Below are 26,868 nucleotides of genomic sequence, written 5' to 3'. Positions count from 1 at the left end.
AAACAAAGGCTACACTGTCAGCTTTCAGACCTCACAGTTAAGACATGCTATCTTGTGGACCAAAAAGATTTGAATATCAACTGTCAATTGGATTAATAAGTAGTACATCCTTGCAGATATTTCAGTAACACCCTGGAGTGCTATCTCAGTATGCGAGACATGCCATTGGATGGGATGTGAAACGTAACAAGAGGCTAGACTATTCCAGCGAGATCCTGGCAAAAAGCAGACCACAGAGTCCATGCTGTAAACTACCAGTACTTACAGTCTTGTAATTTTAGAAAATTCTTAACTATCCAAAAGTGCACTCCATATATCCAGTAAAAAATAAAAAACCCTAAACAAGCCCATTTACCATGGGCTACAGTTTTAAACTAAGTATCTTCTGATTTTATTATTTTTTTTTTCATGAGGCACTGGAGTCATGAACTCAAATTGCTTGTGATCAACACAAGGGCAGAAAACGTAACCTCACAACCTCAGTTTGTCGGGGTCCACGTTAACTCCAGACTCCAGGCTGCAATAAAACACTTCAGCACCTCATTCATTACGTGTCTCACCAAGGGGCGAGGCGTGGCAGGGCGCTGACAGGGGCTCACGGGCCTCAGCAGCAGGACCAGCACCGTGCCCAGGTGTGCCTGCCTCTTGCCAGCGGCATCCCTTCAGCACACAGAAATCAACCCGCACAGTCCGCGGACCCGCGGCCTCGGCCCAACCCTCCGTGCCCCGGTGGGCTCCTCGTCAGGCGGAGGAGCTCTGTGTGCACCGCGTCCCGGGGCCGAACGGGACGCACCTGCCCCCCTCCTTCCCGACGCCTCCCACCGCCCTCCCTGGGCCGCGGCCCCCACACACCCGCTCCGCCGCCGCCCGCCTCGTCCCGGGGCGAGGCTTCCTGCGCTCCCGCCGCCGCCTCGCCCGGGAGCCACCCCCGGGCTGCGGCCGCCGGGCGGGGTGAGGGGGAGATCGCGCCTTATGCAACCGGCTCAGGGAGCGGCCGCCGCCCCGCCGGCAGCAGCGGCAGCAGCAGCAGCGGCAGCAGCAGCTCCTCGGCGCTGTCCGTGAGTGCCGGGGCGGAGGGGGGAGAAGGGCTCCGGCCGCGGCAGCGCCCGGGCAGCGCAGGAGCTCCCGCCCCGCCTGCCCGCGCCGCTCCCCCTGGCCGTGCCCAGGTGCCGGCGGGCTGAGGCGGGCGGGCGGCTCCGGGCGGTGGCCGTGCCGCGCCCCGCTCTGCCGGCGCTGAGGGAGGGCGGGCGGTCGCCGTCGGAACTCGGCTCCCCCTGCCCTGAGCGGGTGTTGCCCGCCGTGAGGGAGGAGAAGGGCGGGAAGAGCCTCAGCCCGCCCGTGCCGGCCTTCCCCTGCGCGCCCCGGCCGGCCGTGAGCCCGGCGGCCCGGCTGCGGGGAGATGCGTGGCTGGGACGACCTTTACCCGCTCCCAGTGCCGCCCTCCTGGGTGCCGGGGGCTGCCGTCGGGATCCTCTCCTTGCACTTCCTCCAGAAACTCCTCTTCCCCTACTTCTGGGCCGACCTGCGATACCTGCTCAAGGTGGTGACCTATGGGCTGAGGGTGGAGATGTACCGGCTGCAAGGGAGGGTTGTCACCGTCCTGGACAAGTTTGTGAAGCTGGCGGAGAAGCAGCCCCACAAGCCGTTCCTCATCTACGAAGGGACGGTTCACTCCTACCGGGATGTGGACCGGAGGAGTAACAGGATAGCACAGGTCTTCCTGCAGCACGAGGCTCTGAAGAAGGGAGACACGGTGGCCTTGCTGATGGGCAACGAGCCGGACTTCATCCACGTGTGGTTCGGACTGGCCAAGCTGGGCTGTGTGGTGGCATTCCTCAACTTCAATGTCCGCCTCAAATCTCTCCTGCACTGTGTCAGTAGCTGTGAGCCCAAGATACTGGTTGTGGGAGCAGGTAGGGTATATGACTCATTCCTACATCCAAAGCTTTTAATGCCACATCTACATATCTGTCCCTCCAGCTCCTTTATTGAAAACCTGATTTTCAGATGTTCACAGAGTAAAAGAAACCCAGGGCTGGAAGGAGCTTCAAGAGATTATAAAGCTTCAGCCTCTCAGGCAGAGTCAAATAGTCAAATTTAATCCTAGTTAAGTCCTGTACTTTATTCTCTTATACCATCTCCCCATTTTTCTACTGATCAAAACCACTGCAAAACTAGAAGGTCTAAGCTCAGACTATACAAACTCTGCTGTTCAACTGTGTGCAGAGCTAAGATGGTTTTCCAGGAACTCAAGTTTTGAGAGCAGAGCACATAGAAGGTTGATTCATAATAACTAGCTTGGTGTTGGATTGTAGAAGAAATTGCTGTGTTTGAATAGGGATAGCAGTGTGTGTTGTGTAAGTTTTCAGAGTATTACATTTTTGTTAAATGCTTTAGAGGAATTTCAAATCTCAGTGTAGGCATACTGGGCATTGTATGCTCAAATTTGGCTTCAGTTATAGAGAAGTATAAACTTAGATCCAAAACATAAACTTGCCACAGCATTTATGATCGAGTGCAAGTGAGCCTGCAATGCTGAAAGATCACACAGAGCCTTGAAATTTTGTTGGAGGAAAATGTTTCAAAATATTTTGTATTACTACTGTCCTGCCTCTCCAAAATTACTGTTTCAAGTCTACTTTGCCTTACTCTGTTTTTCAACTTCTTCCCTTACTCCTGTTACATGGGTCATGGGACTTTGCATCCATGACAGCTAAGTGGTGGAATTCACTTTCATCTGTTCTCTGCTGCTGCAAATACGTGCTTTCAAAAATTTCTTTAAGATTTTTCCCTTGCATATTTTTTAATTATAAATCTTGTTATTCTGAATCTACATGGTAGGCTGGTTTAAGATGCTTGGCAATTAAAACAAGCTGATGAAACAAAACCCAATTCAGATATAATCCCAACACATGATAACAAGGCTTCTGAAATGAAAGGTTTTTATTTGCCATCTTACTTAATTTTAAAAAGTCAAACTTGTTTAGCCACCTCTCATGAATATGTGTTTTTGAGTGTGTGGATTGAGGACTGGAATTAATATTTGGGAACTTCTTGCTCATTTGACTGTAGTGAAGGAGAAATTTTGGATCAAAGCTTGTATCTAAGAGAAGTTTCTAAATAAATGAGAGCTTAACTGGTGAATCAAAACACCGTTTGCAAAGCAGGATCAGGATCCGTGTTTCTTTGCTCTTTATTTGCTACCAGCAGCAGACAGTAAGAGCAACTCTGTTGAACTGGATTAATCTGGGAGTCTTCCATTGCTCACAAAAAGAAGATCTGTATGCAGACAGATAATAATGCAGAGACACCAACAAATTAGTCTCTCAGCTGGCATTTTACATGTTGGTCTTCTTACTTTATTAAAGGGTTTTAGTCTCTGCCCTAAGTTTGTCATCCCATGAGCCGTCACAGCATTCTTCTTCAGAGCTCCGAGACTTTTTTATTCATATCTGTGAAAGAAGTTAAAGTTGTTGAGTCCTTGGTTATTGTCCACATCATATGGAAGCCTCTCCAGAGGAGCCCAGGTGTAGCAACTGAAGGTTTATACACTGTCCAGGCACTGTGAGGACGAACTCACATCACTCTTGAAAGAAACATATTGTACCTAACTATTACAGATAAAAATTTTCCCCCAATGTTCTTAGAAATGGCAGAGCAGCATTGAGGTTACACAATCAGTTACATAATTCTCAGAGGTCTATTCACGTGTCCAGCATTAGTGTGTGTTTCAAGGGATTCTTCCTGATCAAAAGGCATGACTTTTGTGTGCGTTTTGCCCCTGTGGCACCATTTTCACAGGAATAGCTTGCACAAAATATTTACACTAAAACCAATCAACCTGTGGTCTAATATCTGTCATTGCCATAGTCAGGCATCAATTTTGGCAACTAAGATTGTTTTTTTAATCAGATATTAGTATGTAATGGCAGTGTTTCTGGATAGTGAAGTTCTAATTTTAAAAAATATGTAGGGTTTTCACTCTCCACAGACAAATGTAGGCCTGACATATCAATTCTATTTCTTGTTATAGTTACAAAACTATGTTTTCAATATTTTAGATGACCTTTGATCTTACGTATAGACAGACTGCAGCAAAGCAGAAATCATCCTCTTAACAATTTGTCTGCTAACTGCTCAGCAGGATCAAATTTGCTCTAGAAATTCTTGTCTGTAATGGCGCATTCAAATCCACTTAATATTCAGGTTCCATTTGTGCTGAAGGGAACCTTCCACCTTTGCCTACTGCCTGAAACAGTTCCCAGAGATAATTGTTCACTGCTAAATCTTCCCTGCTCAGAATGGCGATGTAGCCTCCCTTTGAGTGAGATGATTGCATCTTGCAGCTACTTTTTTTTAGTATCTCTTCTAATTTTCAAAAATGCTTTTATGTTTTTACGAATGTGATACCTCTATACAAATAGGCTGTATACTATTTATGGTTGCATTTTCTTCCATTGCCTTGGACCGTTTTTCATGCTGCCCCTTGCAAGCTCATTCTCTTTAACCAAATTTGAGCTCTTCACTTTTGCTGTGTGCCTGCATATTTTTCAGACATTGCAGTTTGGTAACCCCATCCGAATAGTATCCTCTTGTCTTTGCTTCAGCACTTGGAATCAGACTTTCTTCTGGTCTGATAATCTTCTGACATCTTGATTGCTGTTTCTAACTTTAGGTGTTCCAGTAGTATTTGTGGGTTTGATTTTGATTTAATGTATTCTATGAACTCTGCAACTGAATGCTTTATTCTTAAGCATTCAGATATATTATAAAAACTTCAAAATTTCTCTGCCTTGTTGTTTCTTATATCATATGGCTATCTCTAAAAGGCTGATTTTTTTTTTTTATGACAGCAATGTTCTTTTAATTCATTTAGAACTATCTAGTAAACTTTTTTTTTCCTTCTCATCCAGCCTCTGGCTAAAAAGCAAATACAGATTCTGTGATTTGCCAATATTTAGTCTTTCTGCTCCTTTCCAGTATTTCCGTTTGCTTTTGTGTCAGAGAGAGTTTTTTTCTTTAACTACTCTCGTTTGCCTGCTGTGTTCCTAGAGCATTTAGCTCTTGCTTTAATTTATTAGTAAACATTGTCACACTCCATTCCCAGAAACAATCTCTACCACCACTCCCATTCTGGGGAATGTTTCTTGAAAGAGATTCAAAAGTTGGACTTCAAAAAAGCATTTTTAACAAAATAGTAGTTAACTAAGTTGTAAATAAATGAGGAACTTGTAAAAGAGAAAGAGAGAAGCTGGATACTCCTCTCTTTACCAGCCAGCCAGCATTACCTTACTGTAACAGCCATCTGACCTGTTCAAAAGGTATTCGTCCTTAGTACGGTTGTTACCAGATCATGCCACCCTTAATTTGTTAAAAGCTGCTGCTCAAACAGAGGAGTAAGGTACTACCTAAAATTAAGACAACTTCTTAAGGCTCTGTGTCCTCTCTGGGGACTATTTCTATTGATTGAAGTCTTGCTGGAAGAAAGAATTACATTGTATGTTTTGTATAATTTTCTCTACTGCAGTGTAACTAGTACTATGAAACAACACTTACAACCTAGTGACCCACCAGAAATGCCCAAGTGGAATTTATTTACTAACACTTTTCTAGTGTATTCCTACTCAGAAGAGTTCAGCTCAGAGAAGGACAACCCCACACTGCCACCATGGCTTCCTTTGCAAGGACTCAGCTGTTAAAGGATTGCATTCTAAACTCCACGAGACTGATTTATATCAGTCCTGCTAACAAAGGCTGTTTAGGGAGTGTACACACACGTGGACATGTGTGGGCATCCTGCTCTATGTGGGTGTGCTTGAGCGGGGGGACTGGACCAAGACAACCTCCAGAGGTGCCTTCTGTCCACAGCTGTCCTGTGATTTTGCTATTTGTAATCTGCTGTTTGATTTTGGTGTTTGTAAGTTAAGGTCATGTAGTGTTACATACAAGTAGAAGTATCACCTCTCATGTTAGTCACTGAGTGAGAAAAAAGAATGGATTTCATCAAAGCCACCTTTTCTTATCTATGTGGAATAAGAAGCTATTAGGACCTAAACATTTAGGACAAGGGAACTATAGAAGACCTGTGGGAGACATGCTTACCTCCTGTGTTAGACACCATATCTCTCTGATTACTTGTTCTAGCTTAGCTTGTATCTTGTCCCAGATGGTCTTTGAGTGGAAAAATGGGCAAACTGTGATTCACAAGGTGTTTTATTGTCTTTACTGCCTTCAGTGACGTTTCAAGATGCCAACACTGATCCTGAGCCACTGCTGACTTCCCTGGTATTACGACTTTGTGAGAAGCTGTGCCGAGTGTAACAAATCACTGGGGGGATCAGGTTCAAGTAAAAATTATTTTCCAAGGCCAGACAGTGTGGGGAAGAGTTTGGACCTGCCATAGCTTCCTGAGCATATCAGCCAGGGCACACATCAAAGCTCTGTAAGAACCATTTCATACAGTTTTCTTTCTGAGTAACTTTCTCAGTACAAGTTGATCTCATAATCTGATGTATTCCTTTCATCAGTGTGGGACTGTGTCCTTGCCAACAGCCTGCATTGTTTCTTTGCTAGGAAAAAAACATAAAAAAACCTTTGTGCAACTTGAAGCCTAGGTTGCCAGTTGAAAACGTATTTTCCTTGCTTTCTCAAAAGATGTAACTGAGTTATGTATTCGTGTGAGTATAATGTAACAGTTTCACAAACTTCTGTTGAATAATGAAATGTTTTAAAAGCAAGAGGAAAAGAAAAGCAAAAAAAGTGGAGAAGCATATCCATCTTGATCAATTCCAGATATTTTTGTCCCAGAGGAGCCAAATGATTAGCAAAAGGCGAATATTTGTATACAAACTATGTAAACAACACAGCAGAGAACTTTACAGACTTCATATAAACAGTCATTTCTTCCAATTCAAGTAACCCAAAATCTGAATATACTTTTATAGTATAAAAAGTAAACAAGTACTGGAGAGAAACCACAAATTTAAATAGCTGAATTGCTTTACTGTAATTACTTTTGAATATGATAAAGTGAATATGATATGATAAGGTACCAGGTACCTCTAGAAATAATCAAGTTATAGTTTTTCTTCCTGACAAGTGAACAGGATGATATGCAAAGGCTAGATGCAAAGACACTTCTCAATGTCTGGCCCAGAAGTTTTTTTGTGGAACAAAACACGCATGGAACAAAATGTTTGTTGACTATCATTAGAATTATTATTTGGAAATATGTTAACACAGCTGAGAGTTATCTTCAAACACCCCATTTCCTCTGTGTTCCAGAAGTAACTTTCACCTTCTGGCACTTCAAATATAGCTGTTTTAAATTGCCTTTTTTATTCAGGAGATAATTTATTGTTTCTTCTGTTTTCTGCTATCTACCAAGACATTCTTTTCAAGACAACATTCAGTTACAAGCTGTTCACATATTGTTCCATGTACTAGATTCATAAGCACAGAAGAGAAAAATTCTGCTGTGTAATAATTTAATAGTTCAATAGTAGTAAAAAAAAAAACCAACCCCAAAACTTAGGTTCTAAGAGTGAACATTTAGCGAAACAATAAGCAGTATGCATGTTTAATTTGAAGATTGATCTTAACTATTTTGGGTAAATATGTTTCAGTCTACTAAATGAGAGCTGTGTCCTCATGTCATTCTTGAATCTTAAATGATGGTACCTGTAGGGTTAAAATTAATAGTTACCATCTTTCTTCCTCCTCCAAGAAAAGAAGTAAAAAAGACAAAGAATAAGTTCTCTTCTTTTTGACAGACTTGCACTTCATGTTACTCAAATGCACAAAGAACTTGGTGCACATGTTATCTAGCACTTCTTAGTACTAAAACATTAGAAAAGTTTTTGATTTCATGTCACGCCACTTCTAACACCAATGTTTCTTCTGCTAGTTCCTTCCAGTTAATAATATTGTCCTTAGCGTTATTTTTCATTCATGTTTTATTTCACTGTCTTGTCTAATGGAAGGGGACCGTACTCCAATGATTCAAACAGGAGATCATCTATCTTTTAGACTTTTAAAATTATTTGTGTTATTCCTTCTTGAAAGCATTCTGCAGTACAAAGAAGTTAGAACACAAAAATTTTTATGTTGCACTCTATCAGATCTATTTGTTCAATGTTCATAGAATCTTGTATTCTGTAGGTTTTAGGTTTGTTAGATGTTTAGTTAATGATAGTAGGCTATACCTCTGTAAAAGTAATGCAGATTATTATGTTATTAATTAAAATATATACAGCAGTCTGTCATTAGGAAAGCAGTTTTCTGAAAGATTAAAAATCATCAGTTATTTTGGTGTAAAATAGATGCATTCCATTTTTGGTATCCATATTTATCCATATTTGGTATTGATTTATTTATCCATTATTTGGTATCCATATACAATATCCATATCCATATCTCACAGGAATATTTCCAAGATTAATTACGTAGACTGAGATGTATCAATGCAGTTAAGTATAAATGAGTTCTATTGAGAGCAGTATTACTCCTACTCTTACCCTGTTTCCTAGATTAGTACTTTAAGGACTGTGCAGCTTTCTGAGAAAGTGACATTATAAAAATGCTTCAAAATATAAATACCAGATGTATCAAGGATTGGTCTTTCTGTACATTTTCTCTTTTTATTTAATCTGGGAATCTCTCTCGTTTCTTTCCTCATAAGCCAACAAAATAAATCTTAGTTAGATTGCTGGTTTTATTTTATAAAAATAAGTATGTATTTATGCATAGATAAAGACCAATAGAAGTAATTCAATAAATTAACATGTGATTCTAAGAAAATAAAATTGCCTAATGTGCCCAAAGTCAAATTCATTAAGGTTTTTAGAACCCTCAAAGCACTACATAAATAGCCACATGGCTCTTTAGCACTGTCTGAATAAACCATGGGCCTGTATCATATTTCTATTCTGTGAAATTCAAGCATGATATAGTAAATTATGTTTGTAAACTAATTTGTAAATTAGTTTGTGTGTGTGTGTTTGTTTTTAAAGTAGTCAATTCTGCTCTTTTGAAAAAAAATACTTAATGGGAGATTGCTGTTGATGGCATCCAAGGAAACCTGCACTGTAATTACCAGTTTGAATATATTTGCCTTGCATCTTTAATGGATTTCTTCATGGTTTATTTGAAGTTGAAGCTCCACCACACTTCATTCTGATCTTAGCAATGGCTAAGGGTTATCTAATACCACGTGGGAAGCAGGAGTTAGTAATCAAGGCTCGCAATTTTGCCTCCAGGGCTAGTTGACAAATAGACTGTGTGAGGTCAGCAGTATTTATAGCACATTACACCCTGTTTTCAGTGTGTTTTCTTTCTAGTTTGTAATTATTTTATTGCAAACTCTAAGAGGAAAAATATTTTCTTTTTCCTGGTTTTGTGAAGACATAATGTAAGTAACATTATTTCATGTTAATTTTTAAGATTTGCTTGGGACACTGGAAGAAATTCTTCCTAACCTTCAAAAAGACATTAGTGTTTGGATAATGACCAAAGAGTCCACTTTTCCAAGTGTTCACACCCTTTTAGACAAGATAGAAGCTGCATCTGAAGACCCCGTTCCAGTTAATCGATGCTCTGCCAACAACCTCAAGTCAGCTGTTTTATATATATTTACTTCTGGAACAACAGGTACATGTCTGCTGAAAAGGTCTATGTTTTCCTTCAGCTTTCATCTAGAAACTTGATCTTCCTCAGACTGTAATCTTTTAATAGCAGAATGCCATATTTCTCATCTAGAAGCTTTATTATAAAAAACAAGCATGTTTCTTGTCAGTAACTCTTTCTATTCAGTGGTTTATGGGTTTCTCTTTTTTTTTTTTTACTCTTATTACTTCACAGTTAAGGTGTTTATAAAGCATTGCCTTTTTTTTGTCGGTATACAATCATAAGAAATATTATTTTTGTGATCACATTCCCCTGCCTAGCTAAAATACCTAATGTTCTACCTAGAACTTTAAAAAACAATCTTGAAACAAGCAAATAGGCATTTGTTTCTCATTCATTAAGTCATGTCTTATGCAATTCACGATAGAGACAGAAAATAGGATTAAGTTATAGCCTTTTAGTTTAGGAACAGATGTCTGAATTTGTTACCAGTGCTCCAGCAGCTAAGAAGAAAAGATTTAAAAAAACCTGATCACTGACATGAAAAGTAGAGGATGTTGTTAAGTTGAGCAGATAGACTTTCCTGTTCAGCTGAACACAACAGTTTTAGTAACAGGAAGATTTTAAATGAATACCTGGTTTATAACTTGGTTCCTTCATACAAATAATAATTCAGTTTATTTGCTTCAGGTTCTCAGGAAAAAATTAGTAAATAGGTACATCAGTCTAGAATAAAAAAAAAATTAAGAAGTTATAAATATTCTCAAGAGGTAAGGTTATGTTTGTAATGCCACTAATATAAATATGGTTGAGCTTGCTGGTCAAAAGTAAGGAGTTAAAATTAGCTAAAAAATAATACAGATTTATCCAGGTAGGATGTTTTTGTTCTTATAACTGCATTCAGAATATCTGTGTGAAGTTTCAAATTTCAGTTATGTAGGATTTAATATATTTTTGAATCTTTGTATACATCACATTAATTTACATTGAATTTCTATTATGTACCATGTAACTAAACAATACCTCTGCTACATAGTCTTCATAGATTTCTAAAACAAATAGGAAGACGTGGATGCATGATTCTTAGAGAAGCACCCACTACTTCATGGAGATCCATATCTTTCCAACTTAACCTTACAATCACAATGACTCTTGCCTGAACGAGATCTGGTGTGATGCCTCTTCATGTTGAAGGAAGCCCATACGTAGAGGAAATGATTTTCCTGCTTTGTTGGCTCTATATAATTTGATAGCACACAAATCATGGAGTTTATGTTCCCACCTATTTGAACTGACTTGACATCTGACTAAATAGCAAACAGATGGGGTTACAAACTGGTTTATCTTTATGTGTAGAGAACAAACATGCAAGCAACACTGTATTAAACAGGCAGTTGTCTATTTATGGCCATCTAAACAGATGGCTGAAAATTTGGTTACAGAAGAAAGAATTGATTCTTTTATGATTTTAGAGACTTTGACACAGGGGAAAAAAACAACTGAGTTCTCTTTAAGACTAACTTTGTGCATTGTTTTGTGTTTTTATTACAGGTCTTCCAAAGGCTGCAGTCATCAGTCACATGCAGGTTCTTAAAGGAGCTGCTGGACTGTGGGCTTTTGGTGCTACTGCAGAAGACATAATTTATATTACTCTTCCTCTTTATCACAGTGCAGCATCTCTTCTCGGCATCGGTGGATGCATTGAACTGGGTACAGCTTGTTTCATTTAATTGTGTTGTTAAAATAGAATTAATTAATAGAAAAGTGTATAAAACCAGTTAGGTTCATTGCCACTAGGAAAACTGATGCTTTGCTGAAATTAAATGAGTAGTCTTTTCTTCAGAATAGCTGTATTTTGGGGGAGAGGGAGAGTGTTGTAATAACAAAGGATGTCTACAAGAAGCTCTCTTCATTGAGAAGAATTAGAGTAATTTGTGTCATAAATGCTTTTACTTTCTTTTATACTTTGGTAAAAATGAAGTTAAGAACATTTGCAATATTTTGACAGTGCGTACAGTGCATTGGTATCTGTACAGACTAAACACTGTACAGTGGAATAGAACTGAAATGTCTTTTTGTGAACTTAAAACCCTGACAAATACATTTTGAGTAAACATTCAGCTTTTTTGTATATCATTAGATGAAATATAACTTTTTTTTTCCATTTAGTTTGTGTACTGTTTTAACATAGACAATAAAATACATGCTGTACTGAGAAAATGTAGGTGTCTGTCTTTGATGACTCTCTTTGGAAGAGATTTCTTTGGAACTTCATGGCAAATACTTCTTGTTTTCTTATGCATCAAGGGCAAGTCAGAGCAAGGGAAAGACTATTGTAATATGGATTAATTCTGTTTGAATCTACATTGATGAATACTTTCTTCAAAAATGAGGTTTCAGTGATACCCAAATGATTTGTTAATCAGGCTGAATTTCCTGGGTATTTTCAGTTAAAGTCCTTTGAATAATTTTACAATACCATCAGTGAGAAGCTGTCTTCTTGTTTTCAAACTCTTATCTTTTGCTTTATTGTCTTAGCCAGGAGGTTGGTTTCCTTTTTGTCTACCAGGTTTCAAGTAAAACAGCTTAAATACCACCTGGTTCTCTAAACAAGGCTGTTCTTGGTTCCCCCAATGTTCTGTTTTGTAGAAGCAGTGAACATAGCTGCCACATGGAGAAATTGCTTAATTTCCTTTCCTGCTGTTTCCATAAAGGTGCAACCTGTGTGTTAAAGAAGAAGTTCTCAGCCAGTCAGTTTTGGAGTGACTGCAAAAAGTACAATGTGACTGTCATCCAGTACATTGGAGAACTCTGCCGTTACCTTTGCAATCAGCCAGTGGTAAGTGGAATCAAAGTGATGGCTATTTGTCTGTAAGTGATATGTACATCTACTGTTCTTCACATGGGTATGGTAAAAGGGGAACAAAACTTTATTGGAAATGTCCCTCCCTATTTATGTGATGTTCTTCAAAAACTTGGGGATCTGTCAGTGCTTAATAAAAATAATGGCTTGAATCATGAGGATGTACTGGAAGCATTTACAAAAGGAAAGATTTTGAGATTAAAAACTGATTCAGTATCATTTGGTGAAACAATATTATTTTACAGAGTTTCACAAGGTGAGTTCAGAAATCCAGGATTACTCTTCAGTGTCGTTTCTGAATTTTCAAAACTTTGTTTCTTGGCACCTGGGTGTATGAGAGGTCTCACATTTTGTAGTTCATGTGTTGGCACTGTGGAGAGCCTTTTGGAATGTGCATTCTTTGAGACCACCTAAACCATATTTTAAAATTTGGAAGGGGCTTGCTCTAGGTTATCAGCTTTTGGTTCCAATACAAAAATGTTTGCCTTTTGTTCCAGTGAGAAAGCTATTCTAGACAACAATTCCATTTTTGTTACAGTGACATTCCTCTCTGAAATACTTCTTTTCCTTTGGCAGTTGATGGTGTGAGGGTTTGCTGACATGATACCATACTAACTGATTCAGATTAACTGAATTAACTTTTGATCTGGCTGTTTTCTGGTATATTTCTGTACCTACTGGTTGATGACAGAGAGAGCCCAAGATGTTCAGGCTAAACTAAATGCCTAAAATTTGTTGGAATTAACTCAAGATATATAGAATAGTATAGGTGGAATGAATATAACTTGTTGCATAGCAAATCCAACTGACTTTCTATCCTAAATGTGTAAAAATGAGTATGCAAAAAACGTTTATGAGCTGTAGGTTGTCCTGTTGTTTTTTAGTAATGTATCCTAAATGTTACCTCCTACATTATTCTACCTAGTTAAACATTTTAATAAATTACTTTACTCAATTATTATTATAAGCAGGTTTTATTTTGAATATTTAATAAAAATAAATTATACCCTCCAAGTGCCTGTACAACATTAAGCAAAAAGAACCATGTCCTGTCTTCATTTAAGCAAATATTTAGAAGAACATAAAGCAATTTGTGAAAATGTATAGAAGTTAGGTGCAATACAGCTATTATCTCATTTAACAGCCTCCCTTTGCCTCTACCCTAATTTCATTCTGTTGTTTCAAAAAAATAATCAGTGGTTTATTTCCTTTTCAATGAATTTTATTAAAGTGACTCATCTCTTGGGAAAAGGTGCCAGTAATTCAAATTACTTAATCTAAAAATTATTTTCTAATTCAAGTCCTTATTTTATGGTTTTCCAGAATAACATCCTCCTTAAGCAGTATTCTAAAATAAGAGAATGCAAATCAGTCTTGTTTTCCAGTAGAATAATAATTTGCATTAATATTTCAAGCTGCTGACCAAAGAATGGAAAAGGTCATTGGATTTCTTTCCCCTCTGGAAATTTTTCAGAAGAATGTTTAAGCAATGTAGGGGTGGCTCATAGACCCTACTGCACTGTCCACGCACGCCTCAGTAAAGTGGAAGTTCTTGAATTAAAGAGAGCGTGGCTAATGTCCCAGTGACCAGCACTGACTGCCATGGAAAAACAGGACAGTAATACTTTTCTCTCTGTTTTTCTGTTTTGGTTTGGTTTTGTTATGTTTTGGTTTGGGTTTTTTTCCGTGGTGACGTTTTATTATTATTATTGTTATTATTATTTAATTATTTAATTTTAAATTTTTGTTTTGTTTTTAAGTTTATAGCAAAACAAATGAAAAATTACAGTATAACAAACAATCAAGTTGAATGCCATAAGGAAAATCAAGACATATGAGAGGCATGGCTTTTTTTCCCACCCCTATTTATCATCCCGTTCAGTATCTTAAAGCAAGAATGATAGATTAATATATTTCATTTCTGAAACAAACTCTCTCATTTTAAATCCTTACCAAACCATCATGAAGTTAAAGCAGTTTTAAGTTTTTCCAATAAAGTTGTTTATACCATCAATAACTATTGATATACTACATATGGTGGTTATACAGTCATTAACTATCTATTAACTATATAACAATTCTATTTGTTATTTTATGTGCGTACTTTCTAGGAGCTGGCATGTCTAAACTCTTCTGTGACACTAGAGGGTTTTGGTGTGGTTTTTTTTTGTTTTGCTAGCTTGCTAAACCTTCTCAAGAAAAATTAAAATTATAAAATTGATCAGTTTGACAGCTAGGTACTTGAAGAAAAATAGTAAGTATTTGTCATGTTAAAACTGGAAGAGAAACATATTCACACAAATAAGTAAAAGGTTTTAAAATACGTTATGCAACCCGTTCTTAGTTTGCAAGTGGGTAAAATAATTTGCTAGATCGGATTCACTCTTTAAGTCTCATTAACGTAGAAGTACTGTATAGGCTACCAGCATGAGAAAGATATGACAAGTTCTAAAGTTCTGTGAAAATAATATGTGGGCAGTGTTCTCATGATCAGAGCACTATAAAACCCTTCTAATCAACATAGATTAAACCCGTAGCAATTACCCTATGTTCTTAATTTGTCTTTTTTAACGCTAAACTTGAAAAAAATAGTATATTTCTTACAGTTGGAGTTCAGACTGTGGATTCTTATTTCATAAATTTTGAATTAAACTTTGGGCAAGTCCGTGTAGTAGCATATAGACTCCAGGCTGAGCTTTGTTATTGGTTTTGTCTTGTTTGATCATTCTGCCTCCCACTCACATCTGCAACAGCTCTTGAACACTCTTGCAGGAGAATTTTTCTGAAGCTGTTCTGCATGCAGTTTGGTTTAGTAATCTGATGTCTGGAAAGAACATTTGTTAGAAAAGGAAGTTGTCTTTCTTCCTTAAGTACAAGTACAAAGACATTGCATTATGTGGCCTTTCTAGATTTTGCTGGGCTCCTAAGTGATTAATCCTCATGCTTGTCCTCTTCCAAACTGTTCTTCTGCAGCATTTTGATTACAGTGAAAGTACAAGAACCAGCACTGATGGCTAATAGCCATAAGTAGCTACAAAATGTGTCCTGCTCTAAGATACTAGCGTGACTACTCCAGTGAAAAAGAATATTCAGAAAATGAATAACTTGGTCTTGCTGGATGACATTGCTCAAAGTCTCTATTAAAAATGATTTTAAAGATTACAGAAGTATGGCATAGCAGAGCTCCCTAGATCCTCTCTCAGCAAAAACCTTGGAAATACTTCTCTACTGATCTGTGGATATATTTTCCTTAGAGGCTCGCAACTAATTTAAAATCTAACATTTAAAGTGTAAACAAAATCTTCTAAAGGCACTTTGCAGATATATTTCAAATTTTATGTAATGATCTATTTAAATAATGCATTACATCCTGAAGCTTTTGAAAAGATAGAAATGGTAATTCAGCATCCCTTTCCTTCTTTTTTGTAAAGAAGACCTGGATCCAGAAATGTGTTACAGGAAGAGGGTAGAAATCAGTTTTCTTGATCATTATGACCTGTCTTCTTCTTTCATAAGTTCTCATACAGTATGATTGTATTTGTAAGATTTATGAGACATTGCATGAACTATGTAAACTCTCTATTTAAAACCGGAGTGTGCTTCTCCTTGTATACGAAGTCTGTTTCACAAATAATTATATCATTGCTCAGAATTTCAGCATCTTTCCTGCTTTACGTCCACTTGGAACTGAGCCAGCATTATCCTTTGTCATCAGTAACATTTTCTATTCCCTCGGGGTAACCTCGAGTGTGTAAGACCGTGTATATCAGCTTTCGGACTAAGTTTTGATAAGCTGAAGCAAGCCGGTCTTTCCAGTAGATGCAGTTTGGCCAAGGGTTCTTTGGATGGGATTAAGCTCTCTGAAGTGACTTTAGAAAAGACGCTTAAGGATTTATTTTGCTGGAACTCTTCTGTGTTAGAACAATAGTAACTCCAAAGGAATTACACTACAAGGAACGCAGCGCTGCCAGGATAAGGAAACAGAATGAACATTTGTTTCCCTGCACTTGACTCAAGTGTTGTGGGAAGGGAGCATAAGAATGGGGTTTATATATGTTGGATACACTGTCTCTCACTTAGAAACAGACTTCTTTGAAGAGAGAATATTTGATAGTCACACAGACAAGGAAAAAGTAGTTAGCAGGCACTTCTCTACCATGGAGGTTTGACTTGAAATCACATTTTACTCCCCATTAAAGTTTAGCTCAATTTATGTTCAATACTGGAAATTGTTCTTTCTGATATCCTTAAAATGTAGAGTGGAAATTTGTCAAGCCTCTTGCAGGTTTTCAGCATAAACATTCTATTGAGTACCCCAAACCAGTAATGTTACACATTTACAGACAACCACATCTGTTATCTTCCATTAACAATCTCTACATGTCATTGCAATTTTATTTACTGGGGGGAATTTTGCAATTTATTTATTCATCTAATAACCTGACCCTTAAAAAAAATTAGCAACCACTTGCATATATCATAAGCAGACATCATTCTTAATCCAAGTTATTACAGTATTAACAGTGCCTCAAATGAGAATTGTACACACTGTTAGAGAGAACAGAACTTTTAAATTAAGAGCACATTCAGCGCATCCAAAATTGAAGCTTGGAAATGGACCTGAGGTTTAGAAACTTGTATTTACTTCCTTCCAGGCTATATCAGCTGATCAATTGATCTTATAAAAACAACAAACTTTGTCTGTGCTTTCAGCTCCCTTAATTACAACAGCAGCATTGTTTTTTAAAAGTGGCTTTAGGAAGAGATTATAAACCTGTCTAGTTTGACTACTCCCTGGTGATACTTAAATGTACTGGCATACTTCTCTTGGACTCCATCCACATGATGATCCTGCGGCTGTTTTCTCATTCTCCTTGCTAATAACGGTAAAGGTTTTCAGATGTTTCTTGTGAAAAAGTCTTCTGTAATGTCTGTAGAGTTTCTTTGGCCTTAGGAAGCATTAGTTTTTCCTATCCACAACACCCCTGAAGGCTAGTTGCAATGTCAACTACTGGTTGTAGCATGGTGGCTCAAGACTTTTCTGAGTCTTTAAGACTCACTGGTCACAAAACTTTGACCAATTTCCTTACTTCCAGCTTCCAGTTCTTCCTAGATACTCATCTTTTGGGTTAAACTAGTGGAGTCATGCAGAAAATGTCCTGGTAATGAAGCCTGGAGATGACAATCATGCTTTCACAAAGGGAAGTTTCGTATTGCTCACAGAATACTGTGTGCAATATGACGCAAAAGAAATAATCTGTGCATGCTTTAGTTCTCTGAATTGACCTTTGAGAAGTTTTGTGTAATTTGTTTTGACTAGTGTGCTCCAGGGGCAGTAAGCAAAAGTACAAAAATCTACTTCGTATTAATGGGTGGAACACAGACAAAGGTGACTTTTTTTGTTGTTGGTAGATATTTTCTGAGGAGATGGAGGTACAGCTAAATAAAACCTTTCTATGAGAAGAGCTCAAGGAAGAAAGCTTCTTGTAGAGTCTAATCCCATTGGATTATCGGGAGATTTATTAATAAAAATGTGGTGAGAGTGAGCTGTGCTAAGTAGCAAGCAACAAGTTTCAGAACTAGAAGGATGTGTCCTTTTCCTACAATTCCTGTTCCTTTCTTATGGTGCATCTCTTCTCTACACTTCCAGTTTTCCTTTATTTGTGTTTTTACATTTGGGTATATGTTTTGCTCAAGAAATCTGGTTGCAGTTTATAATTAGGCATTTCTGAAAAGTGAGGATAGATATGCATCTTGAAGAATTTATTACACCTGTAACAGTAGGATATCTAATAAATTACCTAGTGCACCTTTTTCTGGGCTGATGTATCAATAGAATCACAGAATCAGATGGATTGGAAAGGACCTCTGAGATCAAGTCCATCATCCATAGTGAACATGTTGTTACATCCATTTTTTGTAAATACATGAATGCAAATCCTGTGTCATCTGTCTTATCATATTTTATCATTACAGACTTTAGTATTTCTCAGGCCCCAAGATTGCTTTTAGTTTCATCAAGGCCATGGTGCAGACATTTCATGCCTCCTTTTCTTGAATTGTCTTTGCTTCTCTCCATTTGGCTTTCCCTTTGGCAAAAACAGGACAATGAACCTGTCTTCCTGTATTATTTTAAAGCAGCTGCTAAGCACTTTTTTATACAGCTGCAGTCATGAATCCTTCCTGCACCAGTTGATAGCACTCTAAAAGGCATTTGTCAACAACTTAATCACATAGATAGTCCAAATAGTTTACGAAGAACACTTAAGGAGGAAAGACTGGCAGATGAAAAATCCCAAGTATGTGGTATTTAATGTGATAAGGCAGATCCCGACTTGTCAATTAATTAATGTACAAAAGAAACAAGCACGCAAAACGGAGGTATGGTGTGCCAGAAATGATTTATGATGTATGCAGATGTTCGGCACATAGTTCAAAGAACTAGGTGATGAAATGCCATCTGAACGTGGCAGAAATTCAAACCTATTTGGTCTAGTCAGTTTAAAGCATAAGTTCCTGCATAGTTATTTTATTTCTTTTTCCATTAGGACAGCCTAAACGTGCATCACACAACCATGTTGGAAGGGTTTGTTGGAATTATCTACAGTTTGTTGGAATTATCATCCCTTTTCCTTCCCTTATCTTACTTGTAGCATTTTATTTACTGCATAGCTATTCAGCCACAGTGCCCATGGATACCAACATGCCCACCCTGTCTGACAGTAATCTGTACAATAATACATGTGAAGGTGTTTGATGTTAAAAAGAGATGACAGATGTTAAAATGGCTAATGCTGTTTTATTTACTGCAGCTCACTTTCCACTGAAAGTTAGTTATATGTAAAGCTAACATGAATTATTGTCACATATTAGTTGTGAAAAATTTTAGATAAAAATAGGTAAAACATAGCGGTACTGATTTACTTACATGTAAAACGAATGTGAGTAAAACTCACTGCCTGAAGTTTCCCTCATTGTAATAATATTCTTCATACTTATTAAACCTGCTAGGAGGTTAAATTACATATAATTTCCATTCTTACAGTTGAAAGACTGCTAAATGAATGACAGTTTTAATGTCTTCTCCAGAAAGCCCTGCAGTACTCTTCAGGGGGTCTTAGATCAGCAGGTAGGTACAACTGTGAGAAGCTGACCAAGTCACAAATAGGGCGTTTGCAGCAATGCAGTCTAACAGAAAACTTACTGTAGTTGAGGAAAAGGGAATTACCGCCCTCCCTTTTAGGAAAACTTGCCTTCTGTGATCAGGTTCTCAGTGACATCATACACCTTCTTTGTATTTTTGCAAAAGGAATGAGCATCCCTTTCTGAAGTGAGGTGGTCATCATACACTGTACTGTTGATGTTGTTGATAGGTGTGTTAACATTGCGAGCAAAGCAGGATGCAGTCCTGCCAGGTCTACTCTGCATGTTTTCCATTAGAGAAAAAACTTTGTACTGTATTAATATAAACCAGACCAAGTAATGTGAAGAATTGAAATTACTGCACTTATAAATAATGAGGCATTTGTTCTTTTGGGGAGAAAAACAAATTTTTAGTTCACCCTAATTTGTTTTTCAGAAAACAGCTGTCTTTTATTTTTCTAAAAGTATAAATAACAGAAGCAAAATCACCTTTTTATTAACTTCGTCTCTGGAGGCTTTGAATGTTCCTAGCACGGTGAAAGTCTCACTTAACTACTGTGTGTATGTATAAGCACAGTATTTGTCTTTTCATTGTAGAACAAAGAATTTCCTTGGAAGTATCTCGAGCTATTTTTTATATCTTAGCAGATGCAGTACATTTGAATAATGTAGTGGGATCAGCAAGGGATAACTGCTGTTAAGCTACAGACATGTTCGTTTCAGTTTAGCACTGAAACCGTAAGGAAAATTGAAACATTTTCAGTTGAGCTGACAGAAATATCCTAAAAATGGTGGACAATTTTCTAGGGGAAAAAAAAAAAAAAGAGTTAAAAGCTTTCCTCATTAAGTTAAAGGTAACTCTGAAACACTTTCTCTTAAAAAATAAGAATAGTTTTGTTTTTCAATGACAGTATAACGACCTTGAATGTGTAATACAACAGACATTATTTCAAGAATATGAAAAGCTACACTGTTGCATTGTGATGTTGTATCTGAAGATAAAAAAAACCCAAACAAACAAACCACTTTGTTCCAGGCTACGTCCATGTCAGATTCATTTTGCTATGTAGTGCAGCACTTGGTAATAACGATTTAGCAGGAAGTCAGTGAGCTCTGTGCTTCTGTGTTTAGAAATTACTTTCACGTCTAAAATAAGATAGGAGAAGGGAAAAGGAAAGAAATGAGTTATTGTAAAAACAGAATGGTTAATGATCGAGGGAGGCTGGTGAGTGATGTAGTTTTGAGGTAAAATTGCAGGATAATGTCTCAGATTTTAATGTGCCAACAGCTATCTCTACCTAGTGAAAAAGGTGCATTCTTTGCTGAATTCCAGGAAGATGACTTAATTTGCAGAAGGAAGATTCTGAAGTTCAATAAAAAAATTGTCTCTCTTTCTATGAGTTACTGGTTTTGAAGAGGAAAGAAAAAAGCTTAGTTGGTCTTTGTGATTTTTGCTGTCAGTCTTTGTGCTTGTAGTTTTTGTTACAGAAGTCAGAATTCACATTCTCATGAAAAATTTGATTTGTCCAAGACATGATCCTCTGAGGATTGTCTATATACTCAGTAGAAGCTTTACTGCTTTTAACAGCCAAAATATTTAAAAGATTCCTGTTTCACTCAGCTGACCAGATCTCTTCACAGAAACAATTAGCTGTGTTTCTACGTGAGATTAAAGATGCTAAAGTGGATTTTTACTACAGAGACATAACTAATTCATACTGGATTAGATTGGGAGGGGGAACTTGAAATAGAAGAATAGAAAATACTCTTTTCTGTGATATATATATGTGTGAACATGTACATATCTATATTTATATATCTATACAAACATATGTATAAAAAATGTGAACATATGTGTGGATTTGTATACAGAGAGGTGTTTGCATACACATATAAGTGTACCTAGATAGAGCCATATACAGACAGTGATGAAATACTAGAATGCTATGCAGTTCTAAAGCTGTGTGGTAACAAACTATATTTTATTTTATATAAATACCTATATTTATTTTGTGCCATCTCACTTCTAGAGCACTCTGTATTGCCACTTGCAATGATTACAAAGGGAGACTTATTTTAAAATAGGTGTAAATAAAAATCCCTAAACTAACCGAAGCAACACTTTAGATCTTTTGCCTTCTGTTACTTCAGTGTAAATCTTTTATATTTAATATATAAATATTTTAAAGGCGGTCCATGCAAGCTGAATGTTTGGGAATGTATTAATGAAATTAGAGCATCTAGCTGAATTGGATATATTATGTTTGTTGTGATAAACATGGGAACTGAAAAAAAGTCTCAAGATCACTAAGAACTAATGTATTCCCAGTAACATTGAACAAAATCTTGAAAGTCTTAATACTGAAAAAAATACAGAAGATGACTCATACACAATGTGTGGGAAGGAACAGATATTACAAGTGTGTGAAATCTGATTGTTTCTCATAATCAGTCTGAAGACAGAAGAAAGTAACTATTCATCTTTTCTGACTTTAATCCCATGACAGAAATAATTCCTGCCTTCCTCTGTTCTTCCCAGTTTTTTAGTTCCCCTGGGTAGCAGTAGACTGAGACAATACAATTTTGAAAATATGGAAGCATTTATATAAATCATTGTAGCCATTATTCAGGAAATAATTTGTTTGCTCAACGAGGTAATAGGGTTTTTATTGCAGTTTGCTACGCTGTAGCTACGCCTGCTTTATTTAACTTCTTGGTTGTTGTTTTCTTTTTGTTCTTTATAATTGATGTATTTTAAAGAACGTACATTTTCCCCACAATACATGCAACAATTAGATGCAGTTATAAGTATACTACATTTTAATGTTCTTTCTTTTTCTTTTTTTTTCTTTTTACAGAAGGAAGGAGAAAAAAATCACAAAGTGAGACTAGCAGTTGGAAATGGAGTAAGAAATGACGTATGGAGGGAATTTTTAGACAGATTTGGTGCTGTTAAGATCTGTGAGTTTTACGGTGCTACTGAAGGAAACATTTGTTTCATGAACCACACCGGAAAAATTGGATCTGTTGGGCGCACCAATTTCTTTTATAAGGTGACTCTTTATTTACATTTTACTTAGTTAATGGTAGCACTGAAAAATTGTGTCTCTGATGCTGGGCCATGGGGATTACAGTCATAAGTCCAAGGTAAATTTTTAAAGACAGTTATTGCAAGTTTAGTTGACTGTAAAATCTGGACCCCTACTCCAGTTGTATTTTTAGGAGTAACACTTTTTTCTTAGAGTTCAAAAGGGTCCAAAAGGCCTTGGCTTTCTTCTGACAGTTCTGAGTAGGTTCCAAGTGTAATTTGAAATCTCTACTACTTTACAGGACAAAAGAGAAAGCTGAATTTGTTTTAGTGCCTAAGAAGTCATCACATGTAAAATAAGCATACAAATGTCCTATTCTGACTTGTTCTACAGATTATATTGAAAGATGTTTTCAGATAGAATAATTATATTGCATATTGCTATGTAAATATTTGTCATAATTTGAATAATAGTAATTAAAATACAGTAGCATATAGATATAAATTAAACAGATATTTTATACCTAGGTGCCATTAAAAACAAGTAACTCGAACTACATCTATTCTGTATCATTATACAGAAATGTCAAAGATAACACAATACATACATTATTGAGTAATTGTGACAGAGAATAGTTGCCAAGATTATACATTTTAAAATGCTGTGCCCCTTCATTTACTATGTGCTATATGTGTTTGGTGTGTTCTAGGTTACTAAAATTAGAAAAAAAGCCCTTCTGTATTTCATTAGCCTTGAAAATAGCAGTCATATGTCTTGGAGAGAAGGATTGCGTATTATTTCTATTACACATGTTAACTTTTCCTTCATCCTTCTGAATAAATGCAGAAATTATTTCAGCATGAAGTTCACAGATGGACTTTTTCTTTTTGGTCCTATTAGTACAATCTTTCAAATGGTTTGAGAAGTCCTTAAGTAACACGGGTCCCAAGTTTTAGCTGATAATATGAAAGATTATTTAGCAAAGCCTTTTGCAAGGAGACTACATATTTAGGGTTTTGTTGTTGTTTATGCCAGTTTTTACTCTTCTTGAAATGAACAGTACTACATGCATTGCCTAGAATTTTAAATTGACTGAGATACCTATCCATATATGCAAGTCCTGCAGACTGTATATACATATTCTGAGGAGAACTGATATCAAAATGTCCTGACAACATTGCTTTTAGGGAATGTTGTAAAACCATTGTTTGTAAATACATCAGAGGTATCTCAGGGCACACAGATAGGTTCCCAGGCAGGAGATGTTCCAGGGTCCACAGCTTCCCTACAGCATCACCACATGACAATCACCTGCTTTACAAGTTGGGGCCAGAGGAATTCTTCACTTCTGGTCTGGGAACTCAGACTACAGTGAGGAACATGGAAAGAGTCAGAAAACATCACAGGAGTCAGTGTATTTTTCAGAAACTGCTGGGAGCTCAGGAATTTAAGCAGATGACTCCACTGATTCTCTGTCCCACATGTCTGATGCTCTGCAGCATGCATGGTGGCCATCTGATGCTGATGGATGTCTCTAGAGGGGTTCAGATCCACTACAGAAAACCAGGAATCTGGAAATCAGGGAGTAGTAGGTGAACCAGGAACCTTAGAGTTGACGATAATTTTCGTTTCAGAGTTTTCTAAACCACATGCCTTACAACCTTATGAAGTTTTTTACGTTCCATACCTGAGTAAACTTGCTTGGGGTACTGCAGAACTTTTGGCAGAGTTTTGTCGTGAGTCATTAACCTTTTGGAAATACCATGTAAAGGTTGCAGCAGATAAAGGATTAGACTTGAAACTACCTATATATTTATTTAATTATCTGTATCTTTAATCGAGTAGTATGTTGGTTTTTCATGTGACACAAACTAAATATGTATTTTAATGCTATAGATAAGTTAGTTTTTACTTATTTGAGGGATTTGGTTTTTTTTTTTTTTAAATACACTTCATGTGTAGCAGATTATTAAACAATGCATTCTGAAGCGTAGCTGTTCTATTTCTTTCCAATAATTAAGGTGATAAAATTAAGGTTCTACAGAACACTTTTATTTTCATAAAAGAATTGAGAGACACAGTTAATAGGAAGAAACAGATGAATGTTATAGCAGTTGCCAGACATCCAAGAAGTCACTATATTTAAGATGTTAACTAGAAGTAGTGCTCTTGTTTACACTTGTTTGTTTTCACTCTTTGTTCTTTATATAAGAGGGACTGGTTCATGTGCTTGAAAGCCTCCCTGTGGTATATGAATGAATCTTGCAATAAAAATGTTTTTATAGAATCAGTGAAGAGAAAAGTAGGAGCCTCTGAATAGCTTTTTATCTGGTAAAACTTAAAATGTTTTGCAAAGAAGATAGTAATATAATACCTTACTGCTTAATCTTTACATCTGACATATTTATTTAATATTAATCAATTTTGTTGTATATGACATACATTATGTGTGTAATTTTATAAATGTGATATGGGAAAAATCTCTTAAGAGCTTCAGTCATGTCCATCAAATATATATATAAATCTCTGTCTTATACTGAAATAAATTCTGAGTGATGGCAGACAATAAGGGAGCGTGGGATTAACGAGATCCAAGGAAGCTTACATGAGGAGCTAAAAATAACCCGTGCCAAGTACACCTGAATATCAGCATGTGGAAAAAAAAAAAAAGTAGCACAAACTTCATTTGTAAATGTAATTTTTCATTAACTTAAGCATATTCAAACTATCACAGCAATCTTAATCTCTTAGTCAAAACTCTATAGATCAAAATCACCTTTGAGCTGAGAAACATTTAAATGTTATAAAAAATCCTAAATAACTTCAACTTATAAAATGTCTTTCACACAGCAATGCAGAATTAGCATTATGCAATTTTTTCATGCAGTTATAGAAGTGGCAGAAGAGATGCTTTTCAGTTTAAATGTTCACTGTTAAGTTGAAATGCAAACAAAGTTAGCTTTAAACAAAGTACCTGGAAAACTGGATTCACAGCAAGAATACTGGCAGATGCAAATTGAAGCACTGGAGGTGAATGAAAATTAATGTTTTTTCTGCTCTTTTGACTAGTTGTGTGCTAAAATACTACAAGTGTATTACAATACGTATTATATGTGGCGATTCAGTTAATATCAATCATAACTTAAAAGGGTTTTTTCCTTGCTTTTGTTTACTTTAGCTAACAAAAACTGTGTGGAGGACCTATAAATATACTCTTCTACAGCATACAGAAGGCATTACAAGTATATTTTAAGAAACATCTCTAAGATATAATGATACTATGCTCCAGAATTTCTTAAATGTCAGTTTTCAAAGATGCTTGAAACTAAATATAGTACATGTAATGCTTGTTTTATAAACAGATATTCTTCCAGAGAACTCAACAATATTTAATCTCTAAAACAAGTAATAAAAAAGCAATAGCTTGTGATCTTTGTTTTCTGATAATGGTTTTGTGAGCTTTCACTGGAAAATGAAGCTTTAGGAATTTCAAAACTATTTTCAAAATTTAAATTTAAATTATTTAAACTCACATATTTTCAGTCAATAAAAAAAAAAAAGGAGGGGGAGAAAGCTGTTATTAGATAACATCCAAGCTGCATAGTAATAGATAATAATGTTACAGATTAACTCATTTTAAATTTCAGCTAGCTAAATTATGCTTTTTGTTTGCTACATCTATGTGGTGCTTCAGGGAGTAAAATGTAGATTAAAACGATGAATATTGCATGCAGTACTCTGTGAAAATAGCATGGTAATGCTTCAACAGCTCAGGTCCTCTTCCCTATTAAATTTTAAATAATGAGGTGAACCAAATATAAGTCTGTGCCCAGACTAAATACTTTGCAGTGGAGCTTTCATTTTCTAATATTTAATATGAAAAGCAAGCTGTTTAGAATCATAGAATGATTTAGCTTGGAAAAGACCTTTGCAGAGACACAGTTGTTTGCACAGAGTCTGCATGATCTCATTATGCATATCTAATACAATACATGGTATTTTCTTTCAATTATGTATTTGCATGACTATTATTTTGAAAACTGGAATAGGCCTAGATGCAGGCACTAAAAGGTGTATACATCAACATAGCACAGTCACATATAGTAAAAGTCTCAACAGGTTTTAGATGACCTTAGACACTAAATTACAGTTTGTAAGTGTTTATAACAACTTAAAATAGTTCTTTATTCCTTCAGAGGTCAATTGCTG

At 36.7% G+C, this 26,868-nt stretch overlaps 1 protein-coding gene across 1 annotated transcript in view; it reads left to right on the top strand.

Moving 5' to 3' along the window:
* Window positions 1-1,399: 1,399 nt before the first annotated feature.
* The window catches only part of SLC27A6 (solute carrier family 27 member 6), a 33,004-nt gene continuing 7,535 nt past the window's right edge, over window positions 1,400-26,868 (top strand). The window contains exons 1-5 of the mRNA XM_050329428.1: window positions 1,400-1,913; window positions 9,442-9,648; window positions 11,176-11,334; window positions 12,339-12,463; window positions 22,489-22,683. Coding sequence (XP_050185385.1) covers window positions 1,400-1,913; window positions 9,442-9,648; window positions 11,176-11,334; window positions 12,339-12,463; window positions 22,489-22,683 — 1,200 coding nt within the window. The remainder of the gene's footprint in view (window positions 1,914-9,441; window positions 9,649-11,175; window positions 11,335-12,338; window positions 12,464-22,488; window positions 22,684-26,868) is intronic.

Source organism: Myiozetetes cayanensis, unplaced genomic scaffold (genome assembly GCF_022539395.1).
Source record: "Myiozetetes cayanensis isolate MyiCay16 unplaced genomic scaffold, myiCay2020 scf4, whole genome shotgun sequence".
NCBI lineage: Eukaryota > Metazoa > Chordata > Aves > Passeriformes > Tyrannidae > Myiozetetes > Myiozetetes cayanensis.
Note: the sequence above shows the minus strand (reverse complement) of the source record. Positions and strands in the feature narration are given on the sequence as shown.